Source organism: Boleophthalmus pectinirostris, unplaced genomic scaffold, assembly GCF_026225935.1.
Source record: "Boleophthalmus pectinirostris isolate CB_2022bp ecotype Guang Dong unplaced genomic scaffold, ASM2622593v1 HiC_scaffold_16, whole genome shotgun sequence".
NCBI classification, from domain to species: domain Eukaryota; kingdom Metazoa; phylum Chordata; class Actinopteri; order Gobiiformes; family Gobiidae; genus Boleophthalmus; species Boleophthalmus pectinirostris.
In genome coordinates, this window is record NW_026571095.1 from 6,279,263 (window position 1) to 6,292,968 (window position 13,706).

Genomic DNA, 13,706 nt, shown 5'->3' on the forward strand with positions numbered 1-13,706 from the left:
ACTACAATAATACAATACTACAATAACACACAATACAATAATACACTACAATAACACTACAATAACACACTAAATAACAACAATACACACACTACAATAATACAATACAATAACACACTACAACAATACACTACAATGATACACTACAATAACACACTACAATAACACACTACAATACACTACAATGATACACTACAATAACACACTACAATAACACACTACAATAATACAATACAATAACACACTACAATAACATACTATAATAATACACTACAATAATACACAACAATATTACACTACAATCGTACATTAAAATAATACAGTACAATAATACAGTACAATAATACACTACAATAACACACTACAACAATACACTACAATAATACACTACAATAACACACTACCATAATACACTACAATAATACACTACAATAACACACTACAATAATACACTACAATAACACACTACAGTAATACACTACAATAACACACTACAATAATACACAACAATATTACACTACAATCATACATTAAAATAATACACTACAATAATACACTACAATAACACACTACAGTAATACACTACAATAATACACTACAATAATACACAACAGTGACTCCTGTGAGCTTTCAGACATGTTAGAATGTTGTTAACTTCTCAAAACAGAACTGGAGTTGTGTTTTGTTTCATTCATATGTTTGAGTAACCCTTTATTATTACTGTTACATCTTCAAAGCTCAAAATGCTCTGTTCAAACTTGTGATGTCATGAAGTGGTAGTCTTCAAGTGAACAGTTCCTTTTACCTTTTGTTCAGTAGAGATGGACAATTCTGAGGCTGAAATTATCCAAATAATTCTAGTGAATTATTTGGATAATTTGGATAAATAATTCTACTGAGTTTAAAAACACAGTGGAGCACTTCTTGTATTACCACATGACATTACAAGGTGGAGAGAAAAAAGAACTCGGCCTAAATCTGTGTACAGTGTGTTAAACATGTGTGAATGAAACAAAACACAACTCCAGGTCTGTTTATGATGAGGAAATGACATTAGAACACAGATCTGAAAAATATTTTAATATAACCTTTGAAGGGACTAAAATAGTTTTTATGTCACCAAACAAACCAGTAAAATGTTGTATAATTGACAAGTAGAACTTATACTTGTATTTAGTTGTGATTGATGTGCATATAGCAGCAACAAAAGCTTTAGAAAATTAGTAGTAGCAGCAGCAATAACAGTAGCAGTTGTAGTAGCTTCAGAAAGCAGTTTTAGAAATAGCAGTAGTAGTAGTAACAAGTAAAAGTAGTAGTAGTAGTAGTAGTAGTATAGTAAAGCAGTAGTAGGTTAGTAGTAGTAGTAACAGTTGCAGTAGCAGTAACTGTAGTAGTAATAGCAGAAGGAGCAGCAGTAATAGTAATAGCAATATAGCATTAAAGTAGTAGTTAGTCGTAGTAGTAGTAGTAGTAGAGGTAGTAGTAGCATTAGTAGGTTAGTAGTAGCAGTAGTAACAGTTGCAGTAGCAGTAGCAGTAGTAGTAGTAGTAGTAGTAGTAGTAGTAGCAGTAGTAGTAGTAGTAGTAGTTTGTACATTTTGGGGTGTTTCAGTCAGATGAAAATATCTTTGATTAATAATAGTAATAGGAGTAGTAGTAATAGTACTAATCGTATCAGTATATGAATAGTGTGAGTTTAAATAAATTTGGGCAAATGTTAAAGGTTCAGTGTGTAACTTTTCTGGAGTGGGGGGTGTGCACCTGACTGTAGGCTATGACTTTGACTTGCATGAAATTATACTGCACTTTCATTCAGTTACAGGTGTTTTATTGCTACAAAACCAGAAAAAAAACTCACATTCTTACTATGATCGGGCTCGTCTCTCCACTGATCTGACATGTAACGTGGCCTAGTGAAGCGACCTTGCTTGTCTTCATAGATCTGTTTAATTGCAGATACTGTGGAGTTTCTAGGGAATGAAATAACATCTCTGCAGAGACAGAAACAGGTGACAGACCATCCACTAAAAAGTTTCAGTGTGTAAACAAGTAGATTTCATTTCTAAAGTTCAGAAATTGCACTTATAGTCCAGTTTATGGTTCCACTTTTGGTTTTGGTAATTTTTGTTCTTATAAATTGTTGTTATGAAACTAGTCCACACTTCTCCACACAGCTCTGTTCAGTCTAACCGAATTTATCCAATAGCCACAATGTAAACATCCACCCCCCATCTCTGCTTGCAGTTTTAACCCAAAAATAGCTCCTCTCTGGCCCTGTTTCCTGCCCCTGCTCCTCCAAATTAATTAAAGTGCACTCGTAAACATCCTTGGCCGTGGTTTTGGGGGCAGTAAAAATAACCACCCAATATCATTAAGAGGGGCGGGGTCAGACCTTCCGCGCGCCCCCGCAGCGCTGGATCAGGTGACCGGGTAGAGCGGCTCCACAGCCCGGCCTCAGCGCCTCTCGACACCGGGGGGAGGGAGGAGGAGGAGGCGGGAGTCTTGGCTGGTGTTGAGCACAGTTAGCAGCGTGTAGTAGCGGTTCATTGCAGCAGCAGCAGGAGCAGTGTGTGTGACTTGTGGACACCGATGAAGGCTATGCTAAACGAGAGGCTATGGACAGACTAGCCGAGTGACCGCTGGAGCCGTGCGCACACTTGGATCTTTGTTGTCACTCCAAACATGGACGAACCGAATATTCTGAGACGCCGTGGACTTCAGGTAGCGTGTCTGTTTCATGACAACAGTTGCAATTTTGTGTCATGACATTGGCTTAAAAAAAAAAAAAATCTTTCTTTTTCAGTGCAGCAACTACATGCGCATTGAACGTCTGTTTTTACGCACGAAATATAGCCTTGAAACTAAACTAAACGAATCACGACGTGTTATCTGGAACAGGTCTAGTTATTTTCACTGTAATTAATTGTGCTTTTTATCATTTATTTTATTAAAACAGCGGCTACGTGTGCGTTTGACGTTGTTTTTACGCACGAAATGTGAAAAACTCAATGAATGCCAACGCGTAACTGTTATCTGAAACAATTCTAGTTATTTTCGAGCTAATTGCGTCCTGCAGCGTTAATTAGGGATATCGTTAAGTGAAAGATGCTGGTACATTACTGGATGTCAGGTTGCCTTGGAGACAGTGGCACAGAATTCCACGGCGTAAAACGTGATTGGCAGAAAATCAGGCTTCTGAGCTGCGTGCGTTACGGGTGCCATGTTTACCAATCGTGGAGGCATCTCCAGAATGGATGGATGGATGCGAGGAGAAGTCACGCGTTTCTGCTGACTACTTCATTCATGGACAGAGGCAGTGGCATTGTTTTCAAGCATAGACTCCCTCTGGTATTTATAATAGTCAAAAGATCAGTATCAGAAACGCTTAATTTAAAACAATGTATGCTCTTTAGTTTCCCCTTTGTCATTGTTCCTTTTTGTACCTGAAGGGAAGCAATTATTTGTGACATGCTTGGAGAGTATGCCCTGTTTAATCCTGTTATGGAGACCTTTTTTAGTCCTGGTTTAGTCCAGCCTTTTACTACTTTAACATTCTGAATCTTGTTTTGTCCATAGTGGTTTATACTAGTCTATGTGGGTGATATGCGCTCTTATACTTTCATTCTCATTCTAAAGCTATTCAGGAAAGGCTAATTTCTACCTGTCAAAATGAGTGTTATCTAGTTTTGAGTTTTAGTTTTAGTATGGATTAGTATCTGATTTTCATTACTTCTGATAACACTGGAATGCAATTAGGCTGACATATTTTGATTCCCAGTTACAGAAACCATTTCTAGTCCCGGTTTAGTCCAGCCCTTTACTGGTTTAGCCTTCTTAGTTCTGTTTTGTCCTGGCTTCGTTGTCTTGAGTCCTTGTCAACACTTGGTTTGTTTGTTAAGCTTTTATATTTAAAAGTACGAGTCACAACTTAACCATTATTTAGACCAGTTTATTGTTTTGTATTGTATTGTTTATTGTATTCATTCATTCATTTAGAAAAGGAACAGTTGACCCACATGATACATATTGGCCCAAGTCATTTTGAAGTCATTTTATGACTTTGTGACTGACATAAGGTAACAATAACCAAAATATCATGATATTGTATCGTCAAAAGTCTCACAATATCATGGGCCATCACAATAATACTGTACAAAAACACTTGTAGTTTAATGTTTTATATTGAACTACAAGTGTTTTTGTTTAAATTCATTGTTATGGTGCTGTAAAAACCAAAGTGAACTACATAAACCATGATCCTTTGCAGACCACATGAAGAAATAACTGTTATTAAGCACTATAATATCTTTATTATTTTTATTATAATAGAACCAAAGGATTGTCAAGGCCTTTAAAAAGGAAAAAGTTGCATATTCACAATTTTGTTCACCTCCACAAATATTACAATAAACATCGTACACTGAGGTTAGTTAGTAGTTAGTATATTGTTTCTCATCTATTAGTATCATCTTGTATGAAATCATGATCCCATGTTGTACACTTGTTGGTACAGTTTTTGTGTTGTAAAAGATGACATGGGCCATTATTTCATGAGGGCGTCTGATTTTGGCCGCAGGATGAGTTCAGTGTGTCTCTGGGGACGATGATGGACATTAAAGTCACAGTGACATAAAACACAGCAAAGCATCACAAACATCAGCCCCACAGACAACAATAATCACATTAGAATCAATCAGAAAGCTAAACACAGTACAGGGGCAGACAGGAGCAGGGCAGGAGCAGGGCAGGAGCAGACAGGAGCATACAGGGCCACACAGGAGCAGACAGATGCAGGTGCAGATAGGAGCAGGGCAGGTACAGGCAGGAGCAGACAGGAGTAGACAGGAGCACATAGGAGTAGACAGGAGCAGAGCAGGAGCAGATAAGAGGACACAGAAGCAGGAATAGACAGGAGCAGGCAGGAGAAAATAGGAACAGACAGGAGCACAGGAACAGACAGGAGCGCAGGAGCAGACAGCAGCAGACAGGAGTAGACAGGCGAAAATAGGAACAGACAGGAGCACATAGGAACTGACAGGAGCACATAGGAACAGACAGGAGGACACTGGAGCAGACAGGAACAGAGAAGGAGCAGACAGGAATAGACAGGAGAAAATGCGAATAGACAGAAGCACATGAGCACACAGGAGCAGACAGGAGGACAGGAGCAGACAGGAGGACAGAAGCAGACAGGAGGACAGGAGCGGGCAGGAGTAGGCATGAGAAAATAAGAACAGACAGGAGCACACAGGAGGAGACAGGAGCACATAGGAACAGACAGGAGCAGACCGGAGTAGGCAGAAGAAAGTAGGAGCAGACGGGGGCAGCCAGGAGCAGACAGGAGCAAAGCAGGAGCAGAGCAGGCAGGAGCAGACAGGAACAGACAGGAGCATTTCAACAACAGACATCCTGGAGTTATCAAGTTTCAGAATTCAGTAACAGAGTTTGATGATACGCAGACACTCAACACAAAAGTTACACCATTAATGTGTCATAACAAACTGATATAAACTGCCATGACTGTAAATACAAAACCTATTTAGGTCAGTTAGTAGTACATGGCTGAGGTTCTCAATCAGTTTGTGACAAACTGATTGATATTAAAAATATCCCAAGGACCACCTAGAGTTCTTCACAAAGACACTGTAATGAAATTCAGAAGTTCAAACCATATAAGCAAATCTGGTGAGCTTTAAGTGGTGTTATAATGTCGTTACCTGCTCAAAAACAGACCTGGAGTTGTGTTTTGTTTCATTAGTATAACAAAGCTCTGAATGCTTTGTTCCAACTTGTGATGTCATGAAGTGGGAGTTTTCAAGTTAACAGTTACGTTTTATTTTTAATTCAGTAAAGGCTGGTAATTCCAGGGCTGAAATTATCCAAATGATTCTATTGAAGGTGTATGGAGTTTAAAAACACAGTGAAGCACTTCTTGTATTACCACATGACATCACAAGGTGGAAGAGAGTGTTTTCAGTTTGAGAAAAGAACTCAGTCTAAATCTGCAGGGTTTGTGTGTTAAATGTGTGAATGAAACACAACACAACTCCACGTCTGTTTTTGATGAAGAAACATTATAACATAGATGAGAAAGGAGCATTGTATGGGCACTTTAAAAAATTCCCCTTCCGTATAACTATGCTTTCATTCATTTTCTCATGTCCATGCAGTATAACCTAAATCCTTCAGTTATAAATGCCGTCACTGTCTGTGTAAATAAGATTCTCTGCGCCTTGGCCTACTTCTGCACAAGTGGGTTTTGTGGTTTCTGTGCATCCTGTAGCTACGGCAAGCACAAAGGGACAAATCAATCAGACGCTTATCATAATTGTGGCAGTGAAGAAGCTTTTGTAGCATAAAAAAAGGTGTGTGCAAATCGATAGCACATCCGACGGGCCTGGGCTGATAATGCAATAGGTGACAATTATGGGATGGATTATTGAGATGAAATTGTCAATGAAGGTAATTGGAGGACAGAACATAGCAACGGAAATAGAACTGCTATGTGTGTCGTTGTCATAGAAACACACAAGGTACAACAATATATTCAAAGATATTCATCATAAATGAATAGTTATTATTATTTTTTTTTTCAAAACTAAGAAGGAATGTTCAAATCAAGACCTTTAAATCATTCTTTACAGGGAAACCCTTTGCATTCTTTTTTTTTGTTACCAAATGTTTATTGGTTTTTAATATAACAAATAAGCAATACACAAACCAACATAACAGGTCCAGGACGAAATTAAATAAATGAAAGATTAGTGCTTATCTATATCTACCACATTAAACTTAGACAAACTTAAAACAACAATATTACTCAGCTGCTCAGTGGTCTAATATATGCCTCATAACAAGGAGGTTTTAACATCAGATATTGTTTGGTTCCAGAACTGAGTAGTTTTTTCTTTTGCATTATGGATACGCGCTGTGGACAATTCTAAATAAGCAATGTCCATAAATGAAAGTATCACTGGCAATGTGATAAAGAACGAGGGGGTTTCCATCTAACAGCAACCTTTTTTATAGCAGCTGTAAGACCCGACAGAAAAACCTTTTCTTGCTCTTTACTCAAGCCAAGCAGAGACATGTCATTAAGAAACAAAACCAAATGTGAACAGGGAATATTGGTAGATAGTAGAAGAGACAGACTATTGCTTATTACCTTCCAAAAGTAAAAAACACCTGGACATTCCCATACCATGTGGAAATAGGTACCTAATCAGTTTGTATGGCAAAGAGTACAATTTGAGTCAGTTCTGCACTTCATATTGAAAAGTCTGCAGGGTGTCATATACGTCCTGTGAATAAAGTTCAGAAACCTTTGCATTCTTGTATTTTATTAATAATTGCACATTCCCTGAGCCTTTTACATTTATTTTTTAACTGCACTACTGAGATTCTAACCAGGTCCAATTTATGGTTGTGCTTCAAGTGTCTGTGTCACAACACAAACATTTTGAATTCTCTCCGCAGAGGTTCTGTATCGACCGATGTGCACCTCAGAAATGTTCTAACTACACATTGAACGGACGCAGAGAGCAGGGAGCGAGACGCACACAATAAGAGCTGTGATTGGTCGTCTCTACCTCTGCTCTACAAACATTTCCGGTACTCCACTTTTCCGCTTCACTTTCAGTTTTAAATTGTCACCTCCTAGCGTTGTGGTGGTGAATTACTTCGCGGTGCATAGACCTCGAGGCAGATCCAAAAATGAAAAATGACGGCAACAAGGTGACGGCGGCAGAGTGTGTTGAGTCAATGCACAACTGTAATTCTGCTACTAAAACCTAAGAAAACCAGAAGTGAAATGGCTAAACCAGGACTATTGGAAAAAAAATTGTCATCCATTCATGTTTGAGTAATTTAGTGATCTCTCCTAAGCCCAATTCAAACCCTCTTTACGGTTAACTGTAAGATTCTGTCCAATGCTTCACTGACAAGCCTACGTCAGCCCTGCTCTCACACAACACTTCTCCATCAATCTGCAAATCATGATACAAAAAAAGACCATCCCATAGAAGTACAATAATCCCTCTTAAAAGAATACTCCAAACAAAGCATTAATTAGCCTTGTGTCTGTGCTCTTTGCTCTACCCGAAAAGTTACAAAGAACACCTTTCATTACCATTTATTTAGTCAAAATCAACAGATGAAAACAAAAATCTTGCAAACAGGATTCAATTGAAGTGCCCCAACGCTGCCTCGTGCAAAGCTGGATTTGAGTCCCATCCCCGGAGCACACGCGGACAAAGAGCTGCTTGTCAATAAAAGAATGCCAATTATTTCATTTCCACAGAGAGGCGGCAAAAACCACACAAAAAAGAGGGACATTCTGACCACAGCGTGCATCTTGTACTAAAGCCGTTAAGTATGTGTATGAGCTGTGTGATAAAGATAGACACTGTGGTTGATGTCTTGCCCAGGGACACAATGACAGCCTCACCACCCTCATATGGTGTATGTGACTGTATTACTGTTGTTCAGTTGGGCTGGGAAATGATGTTGAGTTGTATCAGAACAAGTGTCAGAGCACATAGACTAGTACACACACAGACCAACATGAACCTACTGCACCACTGACCATTACACACATATAACCAGTGTTGGGAAGGTGACTTTTAAAATGTACTCCCCTACAGATTACAGATTACATACCCCAAAATGTAGTTTGTAACGGAATCCATTAAATTACTTAAAGTGAGTAACGTAATCTGAATACTTTGGATTACTTGATTTGCTGTAGAAATCTTCACATAAGATGTTTTATCTGCTAAAAGAAAATGAAAAGCCCAGACTTTCCTTAACCGTATTGAAAATATTATTGATAGAAGAGGAGGAGACACGATTCACGCGGCATGATTTTGTCCTGTTAAATCCTGGTTTAGTCCTAGTTTAGTCTTGGTTTTAGACTTGGTTTAGTCCCAGTTTAGTTCTGGTTTTAGACTTGGTTTAGACCTGGATTTAGTCCTAGTTTAGTCCTGGTTTAGTCTTGGTTTAGACCTGGTTTAGTCCTGGTTTAGACCTAGTATAGACCTGGTTTAGACCTAGTTTAGACCTGGTTTATTCCTGGTTTAGTCCTGATTTATTCCTGGTTTAGACCTGGTTTAGACCTGGTTTAGTCTTGGTTTAGACCTGGGTTTAGTCCTGATTTATTCCTGGTTTAGTCCTGGTTTAGACCTGGTTTAGAACTGGTTTGGATCTGGATTTAGACCTGGTTTTAGATCTGGTTTAGACCTGGTTTAGGCAATGAGTGGAATTACGGAACAAAACAAAACAAAAAAAACAGAATAGCCCAAAATGTGAAAACAGGAAAATACCACCATGTGATCCATTTATTTCAACAAAGTAACTGTAATCTAATTACCACTCATTGAAACAGTAACTGTAACTGAATGCAGTTACTCATAATTTGTACTCTGATTACGTAACTCCAGTACATGTAATCTGTTACTCCCCAACACTGCATATAACACACATGAGACGTAACAAGATCCAAATTTCTCTGTACGATATTTTCACAATATGCATCACATGATATGATATTTGTTCTGAAATACTCTGTAGAGGTTTATCCTTTCCACCAAGTCATTGTGGATATCGCCAAAGTGAATATTTGTCCACGTAGTTGGCGATTCTGACCAGAAATTTGGTTTGGTCCAGGCTCTGTCGGGGTTGAAAAGGGTGATTTGGCTCCATCGATGCTTATGACCAATTTCTGGAGTGGATAAATAACCGGGATCAATACCCTTTACGTGCTTTCTCGCTCCGTCCGTCATGTTGAATTAGTGTTTCTTGCCGCCGACCAAAATAATTCCTAGCATGCAACACGCGCTTTTGTCAACAATGAAACTTTCCTATAATCTGAGGCCTTGACAATATATGAATAACAAGTGTCTTTGCTTAAATTAAAACTCATGTCGTTAGTCATGACTTTGTGTACAAACTGTGCCTTACAAATAAACTTGCCTCCCCTCACCATGCCACAGCAACAGCTACAAAACAGATGGAACTCCATAGACCAAGATCCTTTGGTGTTGTCAGTGCAGACTATGTGAAAAAATAACTGTTATTAAGCACTTTAAAATCTTAATTCTTCATTATTATAACAGTACCAAAGGTGTTTCAAGGCTTTTAAAAGGAATAGGGAGCATATTCATATACAGCTTTGTTTTAGCTTCCACAGATATTGCAGTAAATATTGAACCGTGAGATGCATATCGTAAAAATATCGTATCAAGGGGTTTTGATATCTTTATATCTTTACTGATCATTCAAAATATGAAAGCTGGAGCAGTGTTTTGCGGGGTCAGCATTTATCTTGTGTACATTTTTTGTTGTTGTTTTGGGATATTTGTGGTTATTTTTTGACTATATGAAAAGATTTGAGCTGTAGAAGGTTGAGATAATAATTTATATGACTCATTACAGATGCAAACTAAGAACTGCAGTGTTTCATTTTGTTATTTATTCATTGCAGTTTGTGTGTTTTTTTGTTTTTTTTTGTTTCGTTTTTTGTATATATTATAGATTAGATTAGATAGAACAGTTTTGTGGTTTAAATCTGCTTTTATGTTTTTGTGTCAGTTTCAGCTTTATATTTACTTCAAGAATGTAGTTGTAGACATTTAAAGGTGCACTGTGTAACTTTTTGGTTGGGGGTCCATCACCTGCTTGTTTCTATGGACATGTCATTGCTCCACCTGGAATGTTCCACAGTGTGACATTAAACAGCTGTACCTTACATTTATTCAATTACAGGTGGTTTTACTGCTCAAAAATACTCAAAAAACAGACATCGTGACTCTGAGGGGGGTCTCCTCTCCACAGATCTGACCTGTAACATGATCTGGTTTGGTCTGCATGATATTAAAACAGTTTAATGCCATATTGTGAAACATGAAACCAAAAAGTTACAGAAAAGTGACACAACAGGCCTTTAAAAACAGAATACAAACATTTACAAAGTTCTTGAAAGTGAAAAGCTTGTGTTTAATTCCACAGTGATGCCATCTCTTGGGGTTCTTGTCTTGGATCTTCATTGCCTGTTTATGTTGTAGAGGCTTCGGTGTGCAGGCTGGGCTGGGCTTTGTGGCCATGCTGTGATGAAATGTGAGAGATGTGAGAAAATCATTGCATGCACGTCCGACATAGCAGCGTGCTGTGCTAACTCCTCCTCATAAAAAGGAAAGAGTTCAGATTAGAGTTGACCTTCTAACATACATTTTATCTTCCTGCTTAAAAGTGCACTATGTATGAGGTCCATCACCTGCTTGTTTCTATGGAGATGTCACTGCTCAGCTTGGAATGTTCCACAGTGTGACATTAAACACCTCTGCTGTTCATTTACTCAATTACAGATGGTTTTATCTCCAGAATCCCTAGAAAAACCTGTAACATCTCCACGGAGAAAAGCATGTGACGAACCCTCCACCAGAAAAGTTACACAATGCACTTTTAAAATAACTGCATAATCTAAGTGTTAAAAAAAGGTGTTAAAAAGTGTTTTAAAAAAGTGTTTTTAAAAGAAGTGTTAAAAAAGTGTTTTAAAAAGTGTTTATAAAAAGTGTTTTTAAAAAAGTGTTTTTAAAAAGTGTTTAAAAAAAGTGTTAAAGTGTTAAAAAAAAAACAAATCTGTTAAGTATGTGTATGAGCTGTGTGATATAGATAGACACTGTGGTTGGTGTCTTGCCCAGGGACACAATGACAGCCTCCCCTCCATCATATGGTGTATGTGACTGTATTACTGTTGTTCAGTTGGGCTGGGAAATGATGTGGAGCTGCATCAGAACAAGTGTCAGAGCACATAGACTAGTACACACACATGGACCAACATGAACCTACTGCCCCACTGACCATTACACACATATAACACACATTGGACGTAACAAGACGTAACCTGACTTTGAATGTGAAAAAAACAGTTTCTCTTTGTTTTTCAGTGTGTACACAAATAAAAAACTGTGACTTTGAAGTGACTATGCACAATGAGAAAATTCAAGCAGTCAGTGAAGTTAAATACCTTGGCCTCATTCTAGACTCTAGAAGTTCAAATTTACCGATCACACAAAATACTTGGCAAAGAAGATTAAGACTAGTTTCAGTTGCTTTCATTTCATACGTAAAGATCTATCGCTCCACACCTCTAAACTATTCTTGAATGCAATGATCTTCTCTCATCGATCTTATTGTATCATGGTCCCAGGCCTCCTCAACTACATTGAAACTGCTTTGTTCATTATACAAACTGACCCTTAAGATCCTTGACAAAAAGCCCAAACACTGGCACCACTGTGAAACTACAAAGAAACATCAACTTTTTAACTTAGAAAATGTTATCAATTTTAATAATCTTAAATATTTTTTTAAGTGTCTTAACTGCGATACACCATTACACTCAGAATTTGCCAGGACCATAAAATGTTCACACAGAGCGAACACAAGAGGCGCTGCTAGTGGTGATTGTGTTGTTCAGGTACAGGGGTCTCTTGGTCAGTCCTCTTTCTCTTTTAAAGGGGCCACTCTGTGAAACGATTTACCAGCTCATTTAAAATTGGAAACCAACAACAACAAATTTAAAAGGAAATTAAAATTATTGTATGTTTCCAATCAAAGCTGCATCCACTGAAAATGTACTGTATATAATTTATCTGTATGTAATTTATGTGTCTTGTATTCTCTGTTTTTATGCGTGTAGTTTATATTTTTATAGGGACAGGTGTTCAAAACTAGCACTTGTGCTAAAACACTCAAAGTGTACAATACAGTGATACAATACATATTGCGATACATAGGCCACGATACGATACATATCTCGATACAGTGAGCTTACGATTTGATATAATTCAATACTATATATTTCAAATCAGTTCGATATGGTCCAATAAAAAATAATGTCTAAATCATGGCTGTGACACTAAAAGTCTTTGTTAAACCATTTCTTGTGCAAAGTTCATATGAAACACAAACATTTACATCCTCAAAACAGTGAAAATGTCAAATGTGTCACATAAACAAGTTTCTTTCCACTAAAGAAACAACAAAACTGTAGCTGTAACAAAATAATTTTGTAAAATAAACCAAAAAATGCTCTTGGCGATATATCGTTACAGCAGCCCACGATATTGATACTGTATCATCACATTAAACGATACAATATATCAATATTTCAATATTTCTGCACCTAGTTTAATGTGACGATACAGTATCGATATCAAGGGCTGCTGTATCGATATATCACCAAGAGTATTTTTTGGTATATTTTACTAAATTATTTTGTTACAGCTACAGTTTTGTTGTTTGTTTAGTGGAAGGAAACTCATTTATGCGACACATTTGACATTTTCACTGTTTTGATGATTAAAATGTTTGTGTTTCATATGAACTTTGCACAAAAAGTGGTTTAACAAACACTTTTAGTATCACAGCCATGATTTAGCTTTTATTTTTATTGAACCGTATCAAATCGATTTGAAATATATCGTATCGAATTGAAAGTGCACTGCATAGAGATATGTATCGTATCGTGGCCTGTGTATTGAGGTATGTATCGTATCAGCAACTTCTTAATGATACCAGCCCTGCCGCTAACTAACTGGTATATTCAACTTTTCCCAAATCCTGTAGGAAGAAGGACAATAACGTCTTTCCCCTTGATAAAATTCACCAAACATTCTCTTTGTTCTGGCTTGACAAACCCTCCGCCAG

General features: G+C 37.6%; 1 protein-coding gene across 1 annotated transcript in view; it reads left to right on the forward strand.

The window, feature by feature from the left end:
• Positions 1–2,531: 2,531 nt before the first annotated feature.
• The window catches only part of mast3a (microtubule associated serine/threonine kinase 3a), a 95,723-nt gene continuing 84,548 nt past the window's right edge, over positions 2,532–13,706 (forward strand). Inside the window, 1 exon segment of the mRNA XM_055151566.1 lies at positions 2,532–2,720. Within this exon segment, the coding sequence (XP_055007541.1) occupies positions 2,682–2,720 (39 nt within the window). The 5' untranslated portion in view covers positions 2,532–2,681.